The sequence below is a fragment of the Pelodiscus sinensis genome, chromosome 6 (assembly GCF_052426305.1).
Source record: "Pelodiscus sinensis isolate ZL-2025 chromosome 6, ASM5242630v1, whole genome shotgun sequence".
NCBI classification, from domain to species: Eukaryota; Metazoa; Chordata; order Testudines; family Trionychidae; genus Pelodiscus; species Pelodiscus sinensis.
Window position 1 is genome coordinate 81,134,073 of NC_143057.1, and position 17,071 is coordinate 81,151,143.

Genomic DNA, 17,071 nt, shown 5'->3' on the forward strand with positions numbered 1-17,071 from the left:
GGGTTTGTGAAGAACAAGTCATGCCAAACTAATCTGATAGCTTTCTTTGATAGGATAATGAGCCTTGTGGATAAGGGAGAAGCGGTAGATGTCATATACCTAGACTTTACTAAGGCATTTGATACGGTCTCGCATGATATTCTTATTGATAAACTAGGCAAATATAACTTAGATAGGGCCACGATAAGGTGGGTGCATAATTGGCTGGATAACCATAGTCAGAGAGTTGTTAACGGTTCTAAATCCTGCTGAAAAGGGATAACAAGTGGAGTTCCTCAAGGGTCTGTTTTGGGACCCGTACTGTTCAATATCTTCATCAATGATGTAGATATTGGGATAGAGTGTACGCTTATTAAGTTTGCAGATGATACCAAACTGGGTGGGGTTGCAACTTCTTTGGAGGATAGGGACATAATTCAAAATGACCGTAGCAAGTTAGAGAAATGGTCAGAGGTAAACAGGATGAGGTTTAATAAAGAGAAATGCAAAGTGCTCCACTTAGGAAGGAACAATCAGTTCCATACATACAAGATGGGAAGCGACTGTCTAGGAAGGAGCATGGCGGAAAGGGATCTAGAGGTCATAGTGGACCACAAGTTGAATATGAGTCAACAGTGTGATGCTGTTGCAAAAAAAACAAATATGATTCTAGGTTGTATCAACAGGTGTGTTGTAAGCAAAACTCGTGAAGTCATTCTGCCGCTCTACTCTGCACTAGTTAGGCCTCAGCTGGAGTACTGTGTCCAGTTCTGGGCGCCACATTTCAAGAAAGATGTGGAGAAATTGGAAAGGGTACAGAGAAGAGCGACAAGAATGATTAAAGGTCTAGAGAACATGACCTATGAAGCCAGGCTTCATGAACTGGGCTTGTTTAGTTTGGAAAAAAGACGATTAAGGGGGGACATGATAGCGGTTTTCAAATATCTAAAAGGGTGTCACAAGGAGGAAGGAGAAAATGTATTCCTCTTGGTTTCTGAGGACAGGACAAGGAGTAATGGGCTTAAAGTGCAGCAGGGGAGGTTTAGATTGGACATTAGGAAAAAATTCCTGTCAGGGTGGTCAAATATTGGAATAAATTGCCAAGGGAGGTGGTGGAATCTCCCTCTCTGGAGATATTTAAGAACAGGTTAGATAGACATCTGTCAGGGATGGTGTAGACGGAGCTTTGTCCTGCCTTGAGGGCGGGGGGCGGGACTCGATGACCTCTCGAGGTCCCTTCCAGTCCTATGATTCTATGATTCTAGGTGGAGCCAGGCTGATGGCCGAGTGCTTTGATGTGCCGGGTGTGGGCATTCAGGGCACTCCAAGACAGGACTGCTTTGCTGTCCCTCATCGAGTTAGACAAGCAAGCGTGGAACCCTGAGAACTGTCTGTCTGGAGTGGGAGTTGGGTCCCTTTAAGCACAGCCCTCGGCTAGCCTGAGGCAGCAGCCCCACACTCAAAGTCCTAACTTGATGCCCTGCCGGCACTGCTTCCAGCCATTCTTAACCTCAGTTCAGGGTCCACTCAATGTGGACATGCTATTTCGAATTAGCGAAATGCTAATTCGAATTAGTTTTTAGGTCTAGATGCACTAATTCAAATTAGCTTAGTTCGAATTAACCAATTCGAATTAAGTTAGTTCGAATTAGTGCTGTAGTGTAGACATACCCAAAGGGAGTACTTTTGATCTGGGAACAGTTTATTTCCAGTTTCAACTGAGAAACCTTCCATGCGAGGGATGTACAGTTATGTGGAAATAGACATTCTGAAGATATCAGAGGGGTAGCCATGTTAGTCTGAATCTGCAAAAGCGACGAGGAGTCCTGTGGCACCTTATAGACCAACCGAAGTGTAGGAGCATAAGCTTTCGTGGGCAAAGACCCACTTCGTCAGATGCATGTAGTGGAAATTTCCAGAGGCAGGAATAAATATGCAGGCCAGGATCAGGCTGGAGATGACGAGGTGGATCCAATCAAGGAGGATGAGGCCCACTTCTAGCAGCTGAATTCACACCTCCAGATCAGCTGCTAGAAGTGGGCCTCATCCTCCTTGATTGGATCCACCTCGTCATCTCCAGCCTGATCCTGGCCTGCATATTTATTCCTGCCTCTGGAAATTTCCACTACATGCATCTGACGAAGTGGGTCTTTGCCCACGAAAGCTTATGCTCCTACACTTCGGTTGGTCTATAAGGTGCCACAGGACTCCTCGTCGCTGATTCTGAAGATAGAAGGCTAAGAACCACATTCCCTTGTTTTAGTGCTGGAATTATTGTTGCTAGCACCCTGAATCTTTGGGTTTTCATGAATTTCTTGAGTCTTCATAAGTCAAGAATGGTACTTCATCTTCCAGTTCTTTTCTGGATAAGAAAATAATGGGAATAAAACCCCCTCCCTCTGTATTGTGCTAGTATTGGATCTGCTGTGCCTATGTATATGAGAGGTTCTCTCCGGTTCTATTATTCTGTGATTCTATGGTCTCCAGATGGATGGATGATGTTGGATGAGTCCAGCAATAGAAAAAGAAGAGGTTACTTACCTCGTAACTGTAGTTCTTCGAGGTTGCTCATGTCCATTCTCCCTCCAGCTACCATCATTCTACCGTCATTCTACCGCTCCAGCTACCGTCACGGGCGGTAAGAGGAACTGAGGGGTGGGAGGGCCAGCAGGGGTATATATGCACCGGTATACCGGCGCCACTCCAGGGGGCTCCGTGCTGGCCCTATGGGTACTGCTAAGGGAAAAAAGTTCCGGAATCCGTGCACGCGGCGCGCATACAACTAATCAGAATGGACATGAGCAAGCACTCGAAGAAGAACTGAAAGATATCTCTGATCTTTGACCAAGCCCTCAGAACTGTTGTTTAGAGGGAAGCTGCTGAGACATCAAGGGCCAAGAAAGTCTCTCATATGCAGGTCTTTGTCCCCACCTTTGCAGGTCATGTTGCCTCTGAACTTGGGTGTAGGGCATGGATCTAGATCTTTGTGTCAAGTAATACTTCCTCTGTTCTTTCTTTTGTATAGGTATGTATATGCCCAAGGATCTCAGAGTCACTCTGGAGTCCTTCGATGTGTGAAGGGATTCATTTGTTTTGGCTGAGAACACCTTGGAGCCTTCAAATCAGGGATGTAAAATCCTGGTTAACCGCTTAACTAGGATCCCACAGGCAAGGGAGGGAGGGCAGCTGGCTGGAGTGCCTGCCCCTCCCCACCCACATCATGATGTGGAGGGCCCAGTGAAGCTGGAATGGCACCTCCCACCCCATGGTCCCAACCAGACTGGTGCAGTCCCCCACTTGTGGCATGGATGGGGGGCTGCTCCAACTAGGACAGGCTGAGCCTGCTACACTGAGGGCAGGTGGCACTCCATCTGGGCCAGGCCCTCCGCACCATGGGCAGGGAGCTATTCCAGACAAGCTGGGTTGGAGAACCATTCCACGCCCACGGCACAGTAAGCCCAGCTAGGCTGGAAAGCTCCCAAACCACAACACAGTGCAGTGGGCCTAGCCCAGACTGGAGCAACCCAACACAGCCACCAGTTAACTGGTTATTGTTAAGCATCAATTGATAAGGGTGATGCTTACCAGTTAACCAGCTACATCCCTATTTCAAATGGGACATCAGTGACAATTAATTGTACCTCTCTGGGAAAACCCAAGAGATGGAGCTAAGAAGCCTGACACGTTACTATGGCTTTGTCAAAGGAGCATGCCACCATGTCTGTGGCATCCAATGTCAAGCTGTGCAAGCTAGCAGCTGACCCTTGCATATAAAAACTTTAAGTTATTCCTTTTTGTCCTTGGTAGCGTGCTTCATAGAGTTAGACATTTTAAAATAACTGGAATAATTGTATTTCACCATTAATGCTTATAGTTTGTGATCCTGAACTATAGGGTCGCTGAAGAGTAAATTTTACAACCAAAAAGATCCACTCTTGTCAAGTCACTTTCACGTCAGGTGGATCTGCAATCGTGTTGTCTGCACTGCTCATTCACGGTCTCTATCATGAGAGAGTTTGGCGTAGGATGCGAAAATAGAAATTCCATCCCCTTGGAAGGGACATAGTATTTTTTAAACTTACAAAACAACAAATGGTCTGGTAGCACTTTATAAACTAACAAAACATGTAGATGGTATTATGAGCTTTTGTGGGCACAGCCCACTTCTTCAGATTATCCTGTCTTTTAGCGGTGGGTGGAATTGTTGCTGAGATATGCCAGATGATTTTGACTTGGGACTATGAGAACCTTTTTATTGGGAGAGCAATTTTGGAAGAGATTGAAGTCTGGACTATGTCCAACACCTTACATTGGGACTCACAACTATCTCCAATGAACCTGTGATCCTCTTAAATAGTTCTTGGAACTGTTTAAAGTCATCCCCCATCCTGGGGAATGGGACAGGATAGCTTTATCCACAGACAAGGATAAAACAATTTGCAGATGGGGTGACTTCCTGATCCAAAGCCTCCTCCAATTCCTCGACTGCAGCCTCAGGAGAGTCAGAGTGTTCAGGGACAGAAGGTGATGAAGCATGCTTTGACTTCTCGAGTGGGCTAGAAGCTTAGGATACCGTTGGCTATTGGTACCAGTAAGTCCACTGTGGTGGAATGGCATTAGTTGTGGCATCCATAGGTGTATAGCAGTATGTACCATTCTTGAATTTCAGGTGCAGGATGGTATTCATGTTTTTCTAGTGCAGCGGTTCTCAAACTTTTTGGGCTCCAGAGCCCTTTACATGTGTAAAAATTTATGTGGAGCCCCAACGGTCCACTGATTGTATGTGTTATACCTATCAATGTTTCCAGTTTGTCAACCTCGCAGCGCCCCTGGAGAGGTCTCACGGAGCCCCTGGGGCTCTGCGGAGCACAGTTTGAGAAACACTGTTCTAGTGGACCTGGTCTGGCAGTTGTGTGGATAGGCAAGGAGTAGTTTTCCCCTTTATTATCATTACCCTTGTGATTGGATAAAAGAGGAGCTGATCTGGGTAGGATTGGCATGGTATTGAGGATGCTGGAGTAAGGTCAGCACAGAAAAGTGGAAATTCTGGTGCTGGGAAGAAGAAAAGTTTTTTATGTCAGAAAAATTGCTACAGTACCAAGAGCATTAGTACCAGGAATGGTATTGTCATAAGTACTGGATTCTTTACGAGTGCTAAGGATGATGTACTACGTGCTGTAGAGGCAGAAGGTGGCCCCACAGACTGTAGCACTGCCACACTGCGCAATAACATGTGTTTGAGCAGCTCTGATGGTACTGAGGCACGGATGGTAGGTTTTCCTTTGTGCCTTTTTCTGAGCAAGCTTGCTTAAGGTCTTTGGCTCACACAATAATCAAGGCTGGCACTGGATGGTCTCACTAACTCAGAGGTGGACGGTCTTGTGCAGTCAGTACCAATGATATCTGATTAGGTAAGGAAATGTCTCTTTGGAAAATTCCCACGAAGGGGAGGTCAGAACCTGTTTCTTTGTCACCCTTTTTGACTAGTACTCCTTCCTCTGAAAGCGGTGAGGATCCACTGTTAGAGACCGTTAGCCAGAAGGCATCACTGCTATAAAAATCTCTAATTACAAGCACGAGGGCACATATTTACCTGAACCCTTTGGTTTTGAGTGGCTGAAAATAGTCATGTAATAAGACAATAAGTTTCTATCGTATTTCTTCTGAATGGTCAATAATAGTAAAGTCTGGAGCAACGTTAAACAATCAAATCACATATTTAAATAATTCCATTCCAAGCTCAGTAAAAATGAGGATCTCCAACGTTACTTTCCCTTTTTAAAAGTCAATTGGGGAGGGGAGCAGGGGAGGAGCACTAGATAAAAACCTGATGCCACAATGGAAGTGATTTCCATCTCTCTCTGAAAAGGCAGTGTTGTTCTCAAGTTGTCATTGTCAAGTCCAAGTCAAATCTCAAGTCACAACAGTTCAAGTCGAGTCTCGAGTCCCTAAAGTCACTTTCGAGTCAAGTCCCGAGCCTAGACTCAAGTCTTAATTTAAAAAATGTCAAGTCACTTCTGTACAAGCCATCAATATTGGCATTTTCGGACAATTTTTTCACCAAGTCGATTTAACAAAATTAGCAAGTCTCAAGTCGAGTCTCAAGTCACAAACAATGAACCCGAGTCGAGTCTCAAGTCAAGTCACTTAGGCGACGTAAGTCGGACTCAAGTTCAAGTCGTGGGACTCGAGTCTGTGAAAAGGTATTTAAAAAATACTCATAATTCATATACTGACTTATTTCAATAAATACCAATATCTACTGTCCCTCAAGGTAAATGGCCTCAGATTTTGCCTTGATTAACAGTTATCTCTTAGATAATTAAATCTTGATATTAAGTTTTAGGTTTTTTTAAGTCAATATTTCCTTAATATTGGTTGATTATGGTACAAATTAGTACCATCCTTCCAAGATGAAGCTATGTCTCTGAATAAAACCTCAGAGCTTCTCTGTTTCCTACCCAATTCATGTATAAACTAGAAGGGAGAGGATAAAAATTTATATGAAAATTGTTCAAATCCACCAATAATTCAAGACCTGAATAGTCTCACAACCTGCTATTAAACTAGGAACCAAGTGTGTTTTGTTGTTCCCTTCTCTAAACAATAATAGAGAAAATGTTTTTCTCCAAATTTAAGTTTTAAAGGAAAATCAATACAGAAAGCTGTATTTACCTCAACATGTGTCAATGTTTGGTCATCACTTTCCTTAGTGCTGTCCTTGAAAACTGATGGGATAGTTCCATTTTTCATTTGGATCTGCGTTTTACTCATATAACCATCAGGAAAGTTCTGTACTCAGGAAATACAAACCAAAAACATTTTCAGTAATCATTTAAATATTTTACCACCACTGTACAGGATAAATAAAATATAGTATTCTGGCTCCAATGCTTGGCATTCTGCACCTGCTGGTAGGGGGTACTAACTGCAGTCATCTTCAGTATCCCTGATGGCCAATTCAGGGCAATTTTAACAGCTTTAGTGGAGGTCAACTGCCCCACTAATTAAAATAAAACATGATGCAGCTGCTAAGATAATGCATCAGTACTAGATATCTGTGCACCGGAAGGGACACAAGGTAGCTGTTGGAAAACATTGTATTGAGGCTTGGAAGAGAGTTGAGCAGCTGAAGGCATAGGTGGAAGGTCTCAGGAGGAGGGAAATACTTTATAGGAGGCACACAGAAAGAGCAATATAGAAGAATTCATTTATAGTATCTGACACCAAACTTTTTCCCCCCAGGAACAGAATCATACTAAGACTATTCCAACAAAATGGCATAAAACTATGTGAAATTCAATGCCAAGTGGGGAAACTGTCCCATTTGCCATAAGCAGGCCTAATGTATACTAGACAAAAATAGAATAATTGCAGAATTGGAGTGCTGATAGCATTAAAAACACTTAATTTTCTTAAAACTGCATCAGAGAGAAATGCATATTAAAGTCTTGAATGCTCATTAAAATCTACATCTGATCTAAAACCTTTTGCATATAACAAGGCAGTTAGAAAAAGGACAGTTTCAGAATATAAAGACAACATCTATAAAAACAGTGAGCAGTACAGGAACTGTGTGTTAAATGTTTTGTTTAACATAGGAGTTATCTTTACCGGAGGTTTTTATGAAGTGTAGCTACATTGATGTAGTCAGTGCAAATCCATAGGCTAGATGAGCTGTATCAATATAAGAAAAGGCTCATACTAGCACCCTCCTCAGGTTTTGCCATACAAATGCATGCTCTGTACTGCATCAGTGCAAACTATCTGTAGTAGGGGGGTTGTACCTGTATACCTATAACCATCTAGTCTCACACAAAAGAAAAATTCCATAATCTCAGAAAACTCCTCAGGTTAATTGGACTCTTCTTCTCCACGGCTTTCATAACCTCACACATATAAGATCAGAAGAAATAGGGTGAGGGCATCAAATTAACCCTTAACATGCTCTCATTTTCATCATATAGATTATTACAGATTTTCATGTTAGGTATCATATTTTTCCATTTAAACCACATACAAGCATGATATAAGTACTTCAGAACATATGGGCATTTATATCACTGCCTTGTACAGGGAGCACTGTCTCAGACAAGCAGTTTATCCAAGAACACACCCCTTGGGTGCACAGAACTGCAATCTGTTCCATCCTTTAAGAGAACAGACTGGACCCCAGATTGGAAGAAAATGTACAGGGCAATGATGACCTTTGCTAGACTCCATTCCCTTTTATCACAAGTCTTGTAAAAGGTTGTTGCACAACAGCACAAGGGTGGAGAATGACTTTTGGTGGATATTTGATGAGTTAGTCAATTAGAAATAAGAGATGGGAGAAAACGTTAATAACGGATTGCTGGAAAATGCACATACTGAAAAACAGCAAAAATGCATTCAAAAAATAAACAGCATCTACATGCTAAGGACTTATTTTTTGAAGGAAACAAATAAATTGGGGTTTTATTAGCTGTTTCATTATGTTTTATTTTAGACAAACAAACAGAGAAAGCATATGGGCAACATCTGATGCAAAAGGATTCATTCAAAACAGTCTCTGAACAAAACTCATTAATGTAGCATTAAATTGCTTGACAAGGCTGCAAATTTAACTATAATTTAACTCTTTGGTTAATCTACCATTTCTGACACAGTTTAGTTTGTTTATTCTGATCTGTAAATCAACATGTGTTCCGTCTTAACACATTAGTACTGTCTTGTCTTTTCTATGATATTACAAAATATATTTAACTGCAGCATCTGTTATAGGCTATTTGTGCACTTTGTTCTTATCACGTTTCATACCTGAAACAAGACAATAATGCTAGTTATATATATTTTTTCAGCAAATTATTAACACAGATGCTGTTTTGAGAATTTGCCTTGCTCTGAGCTTCTTTTGTTGCCACACTATATTTGTCTTCCCAAATTCACTGAAGGTGTGTTTATACATGGAATGTCCCTGATGGTAGAGCCAGCTGCATTATCAGTTACAAAGTGCCATCAGAGCAATGCAAAAAGTAGACAGAAATGACTGAAAAAATAGTTCTCATGGTCCATAGATGGGCACGTAAAATAGACCTCCTTCAACCTACTTCTCCTGAGCAGGTGAAGGAGACCAGCCTCTCTGCATGCTTCCAGACTCTGTAGCCTCTAAATTCCATGGAAGACATGTCCATGAAAGCCAGAAACCTTTGGAGTTAGAAATCTCTATATTTTATAGTAAGGTGGTAGTAAGGCATCCAAAAAAGATAACATATCTCATGTTGCAGAACCTCTCTAGTACAGCATATATTTGTGTATAAATGAATCTATAAATGTGTAGTGACTTTTCTCCTTAAAATGATGGAAGACAGCTCACCTCTACTTAAATAGGTTTATAAATGAGGGTATATCAAATATATTTGGGCCCCAATAGTCTTTGACATGGTTATTCATGCCTATTTGGGGATAAGATTGACCTATTTGCATATGAAATAAAAATGATAATGAAAACAAATGCATACATGGCTTTGGCAGATTAGAGGCAACTGCCTAATTTGTGCAATATTCAATATCACTATCCAAATTCAGCTTCATCAGGTGTAAAATGACATACTCCTACATTGAATGTTGTAGTTCTCCCTTGAGAAGGCAGGGATATAACATAATATGGACTTCACCCTCCACATCTATAAGTACAGTGTTTTGCTCAGACCAGGTGAGTTTATGACATTATAACCTAATTCACATAAAGTTGGATGTTTTATCATTTAAATTTAATTTCTACTGAATTCATTAACAGTTCTACAATCCTGACTTACACGAGCAGTCTCACTGACATCAAAGGACTATTCATGTAAATATGGAATACAGGAATGGGCTCCAAGTAAATGACATCAGTAACATTAATAGTACACCAAGCAGTTCATGAGACATACATTTTTTTAAAAAGCCTGTCTATTACCCATTCTGCTTTGAGACACTCATCTCTTTCAAGAGAAATTTCCTCCCCTGATTATCACTGAATAAATGGATGTTCTCCATGGCCAGGTTTTTATCACAATCTGGAATCACAGAGTCGCCAACTTGGCCCATTAAAAAAAAAAAATCTCACCATTTTTTATGCGCGAGAACAAAAAAATCTGTCTCATTTCACTGTTTTCAGCCAAGCTTCTATTTCACAGAAAGTTCAAACTTTGACCCAAGTATTGAATTCCTGATAGAGGCTCAGAGCATCTTTCTGTTCTGAATAAACTCCTCAGACACATAGCCTTGGACTGAAATCTAAGGTTTCAAATGGTTGCCTATATGAAAGGGTGCATTGTAACTCTCTTACTAATATTTTCACTCTTTTTTTTAAAAAAAAATGATTTAAAGAGAAATCACAATTTGTGACTCAAAACATGTTCTTTGTTTTTTACCAGAGTTCTGCCTTTTTTATGGAGAGTGTCTTAAATCCTCTATTACAAATTCTGGGGTAAATATTGTCACACATCTATAACCCTTCAATATATTTTAAAGTATTACAAAAAGATTACTTAAATGTTGCACACGATTTTTCCCAACTTTAAGAATGGGGAGGGACTAAGCCATCAAACAGAATTACTGTCCTTCTTTCTCAGCTACAGCCACCTTTGCATCTTCTAATTCCGTGTAAATGACCAAGCTCTCTGATGTGTGTGCTCAAGGAGCCTGGGATATGCTCTAACTCAAAAGTTTTTAACCATGAGTTTAGAGCACACTAGGGTGCCACAAGCAGGCTTCAGAGACTCATCCAAGCAGGGCTGGCATTGGACTCATTGGGGCCCTGGGCAGAAAGCCAAAGTCTGAGCAACTTTGTTTTGCGGGTTCCCATATGGCAGGAGGTGCCAGGCATCTGACCTGCTTACTACAGTAATTCCTCATTTAACACGGTAGATACGTTTCAGAAAATGATCATGCGAAGTGAAAACATGTTATGCTGGATCAATTTTCCCATTGAAAATAATGGAAAAGGTGGGGGTTGCGTTTCAAGCCCATGTGTGCTCGCAGCTCCAGCCTGCACTTGTTAGCAGCTGGGACCAGGACATAAAGTTGGAGGAGAAAGGGGACTGGGTTATAGCAGGGAGGGGAGGTGTTTGGCTCTAGGGAGAGACAGGGGAGGGGGCTTGCAGCTGGTAGCTGGGTTTCCCCAGCTGGCCGGTCGCCGGCAGCTGCGTGAGACTTCCCCTTCCTCCTTGAAAAGTGACGGACATTCGCACTCGCTGCACCGTTCCCCAGCGACCCCTCCTCACCGGACACAAGTTAACAAGCCAGAGGAGATCACCAGGGAACGGCACGGCAAGCAGCGAACCTCTGGAAGCAGGGGGGAAGCCCTGCACAGCTGCCGGCGACCAGCCAGCTGGGAAAACCCAGCCGCCAGCTGCAAGAGGGGGTCGGAGGAGAGGGAGAGAAGCATCCAGCTAGAGGGAGTCGCCAAGGAATGGTGTGGCGAGCGGTGAACCTCCGCCGCTTTGCAGGGAGGCAGGGGAAGCCCCGCGTAGCTGCCGGCGACCGGCCAGCTGGTAGGGGAAATTGTGTTATTGTGAGGACGGGTCATGTTGTTCGAAAAATGTTCCCTAAAAACAAAAAAATCATGCTATTGCGAAAACGTGTTAAGCGGGCACATATTAAACGAGGAATTACTGTATCCCCTAATAGTTGGCTTTTATAGGCAGAGGTGGGCCATCGAGTTTTTATAGCATTAGGGGGAATGGTGGGAGAGGCCTCAGAAAGTAAAAGAATGCCTTCTCTAATTCAGATCATCTTTTGCAAACACCACTAAAAGGTCAAAACGGCTGCCCCAGGACAGAGAAGTTGGGAAGAGGGTGGATTAGAAATTGCTATGCATGCTGTATCCCACAAGCAGTGTTCCATGTAATCTGAGTGCTTGTGCAGATACTCAGTAGAGATTCAGGTGCTGCCCAGCTGATTAGCAGAGCGCCCTCAGCCGGTAGGACATGTTTTTATTGGTGGTGCACATCTGCACATCCCTTGGTGCACATAACTTTTAATTTGCACCTGCATGGAAAAAATGAGAGGAAACACTGCCCACGAGACGTATCTTGTTATCCTGGAGATATCCACTCACCCTTAACTATCCGAGGTTTAGGTTCTTTATCCAGCAGTGCTCACACCCGAGACCAGAATATGGGCATGTCTATGCAGTGACAAAGAGAGATGTTCCTGTTTATCCTCCCACTTTTAGTTTGTCTTATTTATTTAGATCAGAGGGGAGAACCTATGGCCTGCAGGACAGATCCTCAGTCTTTCTCCTTCTCCCCGCAGGGTCACAAGCCTGCTGCGTGGAAGGAGGGAGAGGCAGGGCACTATTGCTGGAGTGTCGATTCACAGCTAATGGGAATAACAAGAGACAGGGGGAGCATGTCTGCAATGCACAGACTGCACAGAGCCACATGCACACTCTCTCACCCCGAAGCTACACCAGGTACATGCCTGTGCCCCCATCTCTACTCACTCCCACCTGGAACCCACACCATGCTCCTGCACCCCCTTTCTAGACTCCACACCAGCAGCCTGCTCCCGCACCCTCCGCCCTTCTAGACTCTGCACCTCTACCGCCACTCTACTCCTACACCCCCCTTTCCATACATATCCCACACCCTCAGTGCACTCCCCTAGAACCCCACATCCCCATCCCTACCCTGCTCCTGCACCTTCCCTTTTCAGACCCCATACCCCCATCCCTAGCCTGATCCTACATCATCCCTTCTTCGCACACCTAGCCCACTCCTGCACCCTCCCTCCCACCCAGACTCCACACCCCAATTCTGCTCTAGCACCCTACCTATATCCTGTACTCCAAGCTCATTTCTGCACCCCACTTCCTGTCCAGACCACACATCCTCACCCCAGCTTGTTCCCCATCAGCCTCCTCCCATATACCTCTAATTTTGGCCTCACCCCAGAAACAAGGGGGCCCCCACAAAATCTACTAGCCCTGGTCACCCAAAGCTCTTGGTGAGATGATTTTTTTTGCAGCTTCTCATTTGCGGGTCACTTCAGTGAGGTGGGGCAGGCCGTTTTGCTTCTCACTTGCATTTGGCCACTGCATGATCTTTCTGTGGGCCGGTGGCCCCCCAACCCAAAAAAGGTTCCCCATCCCTAATTTAGATAATAAACTATTGTTGCTAAGAACAGTCTCTCATTATGTGTTTTCACAATGCCTCAGATAATGGGACACCAGATTTGGGGTTTCATTGGTTTACCAGCCTGTAGAATACCAGGGGAAACCTTGCAACATTAAGTTTTATTAAATATCAAATTACTGTCCATACCTTTATATGTTTCCATTCCCAATCATCTCCTATTTGCTGTGAATGTTTAATGAACTCTGCACAATACTGTTTGAATCTACTTTCTTCCAAACAGAAGTCAGCTTCAGCATCCACGTTAAGAGACATCTGCACAGAAAGTGAAACGTTAGTATAGGTTGTATCACCTTGGTCTGACACCCTCAGGGCTTGACTGGCCCCAAACCAGGGAATTTGCCAGAGCATGGGAGGTCAATGCTGGCCCCTTTGCTGCTACCAGCTGTGGGACTTCACTCCAGCAGCAGCAGAGGGGCCAGCATTGACCGAGAGGGGACTATACCTCCTGGGCTGCACTCCTGTCCACCAGTCCTAGGACTCCGCAGCCACCCTGCCTCTTCCCCCCTTCTTTGTTCCTCCTTCCACTCCCAAGCTTGAGTACTGCAAATTAACTATTTTGTGGTGCTCCCAAAGCTCTGAGTGGGCGCTGCAGAGTTCCTGAGCGCAGGGCCCAGCACTTCCCCATGAGTGTTCCAGGCCAGGATCACCCACAGGAATGTCAGACCAAAGATATTGCTGGCCCACGGAAGTTCAGACTATAGAAGTTGAACCCGTATTGGCAGCTGCAATGAAAACTAAAAATAATGTCCCTCCCCTGGGAGTATTACTTCCAGGACCAAGATGTACACGTGACCAGAAGTAAAGGGTGTCATGTGACCCCTCTAAACACTCCTTCCATCATCCTCTACCAATAAGGACAGATTTGGGAACTATAGGAGCCCCCATGCAACTATACTGCCATTGCATTAACCCTGACCCCAGACCTAGAGTCTCAGGACACTGCAGCACTAGGGGTCCAACCTCAATTCAAGATGAGATCCAGGATCCGAGACCTATTATTTTGCAGTGTAGATGCAACCCCATTTGACTCAGAGCCTGGGAATCATCCAGAACTATCCCACAACTTCAAGGGACAACTTCCTTAGTTCTCTTAATTGGAACTGGTAAGCCTCATCTGTTAACAGGAAATCAGAGGGGGCTGGAACAGCTTCCCATCTGCTGCTCGCAGGGGGCTGGTCCATCCCCCCCAGAGGGCCTGCTGCAGACAGAGGTTGCTCTTGTCTGGATCAGACCCTGTCTGTGGGGAACCTGAGGTCCCTGCTGGCAGGGACTGCACCAGTGTCCAGAGCAGCCTCTCTCCATGGGGAGTCCAGCTTGCTGTAGACAGGGACTGCTCCGGAGGGAGCTGGGAGCCAGCGGCAGCCCCAGTGTGACCCAATATTAACCGGTTAACTGATTAATGGGAATTTACATCCCTAATGTGATGTACTGCAACTTCATTTTTTGACGTTACTGCAAAACTATCAAGTGTCTGCATTTCCACAAGCCAGAATGACAATTCTGAACTAACCATGACAATTACAAGGTGGAGAACTAACACTCACTATCAGGGCTTGAAAGGTACATTTCCCATGGAGGTCAATGGCGCTGGACTATTTTATATGTAAAGCTACTGTGAAATGTACATGTCAATACTATGATGGCAATGCCTGTATTATGTAAATAATACCTAATATTAGTTGCCAAATGAAACCACTTCCCAACCTGCTTACAAAAGGCCTGATCTAATTTAAACTTTAAGCTAGGATTGGGCCCAAAGCAATCTGTTGATATTACCTGAAAAGATCCAATTAACATTTAATCACCCTTCAAAAATATAAGGGACCAATCAGTAAAAGCCCCACTGCTTGGTACAGGTGACCTTTGAAGGAGATTGGAGAGACTTTGAATTTACTTCTTTTGACAGCAGTGCTTTCTTTCATTGGATGTGGGGTCTTTAGCACAGGTTTCACTTTGGGTATCAGAATAACTCAGAAATGTGTTGTCACAATTAACTCATTTCAGGTCTAGATAACGTGCAGCCCAAAGAGAATAAATCCCCTGAAACTGGAAGTCAAAACATCTCACCTCTTCAGAGCTCAGAAAGGGCTTGTTTACTCAGACACACAAATCATAACAACACGCTCTGTAGAGACAGGATACATCCTGCCTCTCTGTGGATGCACCAAGGCTATGTCTACACTCACAGCTTCTTGCGCAAGAAATATGCAAATGAAGCTAAGCATGGAATATCCCCGAGCCTCATTTGCATACCTAATGAGCTGCCATTTTTGCAGAAGAGGCTCTTGTGCCAGAAGGAGTTGTCTACACTGCCCAATGCCGCTATGCTGATTATTTTCAGGAATAACGGCATTGCGCAAGAGGGTTTTTCTTGCGCCAGAAGGGGCAGTGTAGACAGCTCCTTCTGGCGCAAGAGCCTCTTCTGCAAAAATGGCAGCTCATTACATATACAAATGAGGCTCTGAGATATTCACTTAGCCTCATTTGCTTATTTCTCGCACAAGAAGCCACAAGAGTAGACATAGTCCAAGTGTTTTCACAAGACATCTTAAGAGGTTGTTTAAATCATCAACTGCTTGGATGAGTAAGACTCACAAAGTGTCTGTCCATCACCCACACAGGAGTGATGGTGATTTCACTGTGCTAACAGACCTGATCTCTCTGTGGGTTCTTGTGGAGCAGCAAGGAGTCTGCAGCAGTCTCTTGAGGGTGAGGGGCAAAGGGGAGACAGGAGTTACCTCTATTTCAGTGGTTCTCAAACTTTTGGGCCCTTGACTCAGTGTAAACCTTTCTGCAAACCATCAACTGGTAATGGAAACTCACCCACAATTACACAATTACACAATTACGCTCGAGTCATTTTGCTAGCGCTGCAGCTAGGGAGAACGGTTTAATTTAAATTATTAAACAGATTAGGCGGTTTAACTTTCTCATGTTTGTTTATCAAACTTCGTTTTAAATAAAGTAAAATATTAATTTATGTTCAATATCTTCTTACTTATGGTAGGGGTAGGCAATCTTTTTTGAGTCAGGTGCCACTGACACACAGAAAAATCAGCTGGGGGGTCACAAAAGCGAAAAGCAAAAAAACACCTCCAAAATCCTCCAACGTGCACTGAAGTGGCCCCCTCGCTCGACAACTCACCCCTCTGGTGCTCCAGCCCCATGGATGAGTGGAAGGGACATGGAGGACTGAGGTTCTGGGCTTCCCATAGGCCAGATCCACTTTTCTGGGGTTCCAGACTTAGTGGCTATTATAGGCCCCTTTACGCTCTGGGGTAGGGACAAAAATTAGGGTTCAGCATGTAGGACAGGGCTGCCAAGTGCGATAGAGATGGGGTGCAGGATCTGGGAGGATGGTGTGGTACAGGAGTGGGAGAGGTTGTGAGGTCTGGGTAGGGTGTCTGGCCAGGCAAAGGGGGCAGGAACAAGGGAGGGTGCAGTGTGTGGCCAGGAAGAAGGGTGCAGGATCAATTGTGGACAAAGGGGCAGGGTGGGGATAGGTGTTTGGCCAGGCGGGAGGATGCAGGAACAACAGAGGGTGTCAGCATCAGCTGGGGGTAGGGAGTCTTGGAGGGGGTGGGAGGGCAGTGAGTGAGCACGATTGAGGTGTGGGAGTCTGGGCAAGGGGGGGGACGCTTACCTGGCTTCATACCACCTGTCAGTGGGGAAAGCTTCCGGACAGCGTGCTGCCATTCGCTCAGCAGGGTGGGGGGGAGGAGGGAGAGGAAGCTCAGCCCTGCTGCAAGCAGCCCACACAACCACAAGGCTGGAGCACCTGCTTTGGCTTCCCATATGAGGAGGGGGGGGGGGCGGTTGAAGGGGGTGTGAAGAAAGCCCCCCCCCTGCCAGACCCGGCTTGTGGAGCGCGGGCGGGTCTGTGCATTGCCACTCCCCCAGCAGGGTGGGAAGCGGCGGGGGGAAGG

General features: G+C 44.6%; 1 protein-coding gene across 3 annotated transcripts in view; it reads right to left on the reverse strand.

Moving 5' to 3' along the window:
- The window catches only part of ATG10 (autophagy related 10), a 201,478-nt gene that overhangs the window by 133,304 nt on the left and 51,103 nt on the right, over window positions 1–17,071 (reverse strand). For 2 of the 3 annotated variants that reach the window (XM_089779325.1, XM_075932200.2), the window contains exons 2-3: window positions 13,272–13,397; window positions 6,655–6,771 (exon numbers count right to left, since the gene is read on the reverse strand). In XM_089779325.1, coding sequence (XP_089635451.1) covers window positions 6,655–6,771; window positions 13,272–13,397 — 243 coding nt within the window. Of the gene's footprint in view, window positions 1–6,654; window positions 6,772–13,271; window positions 13,398–16,788; window positions 16,952–17,071 lie in introns of those variants that run through there. The other variant, XM_075932201.2, reaches the window with a different exon arrangement.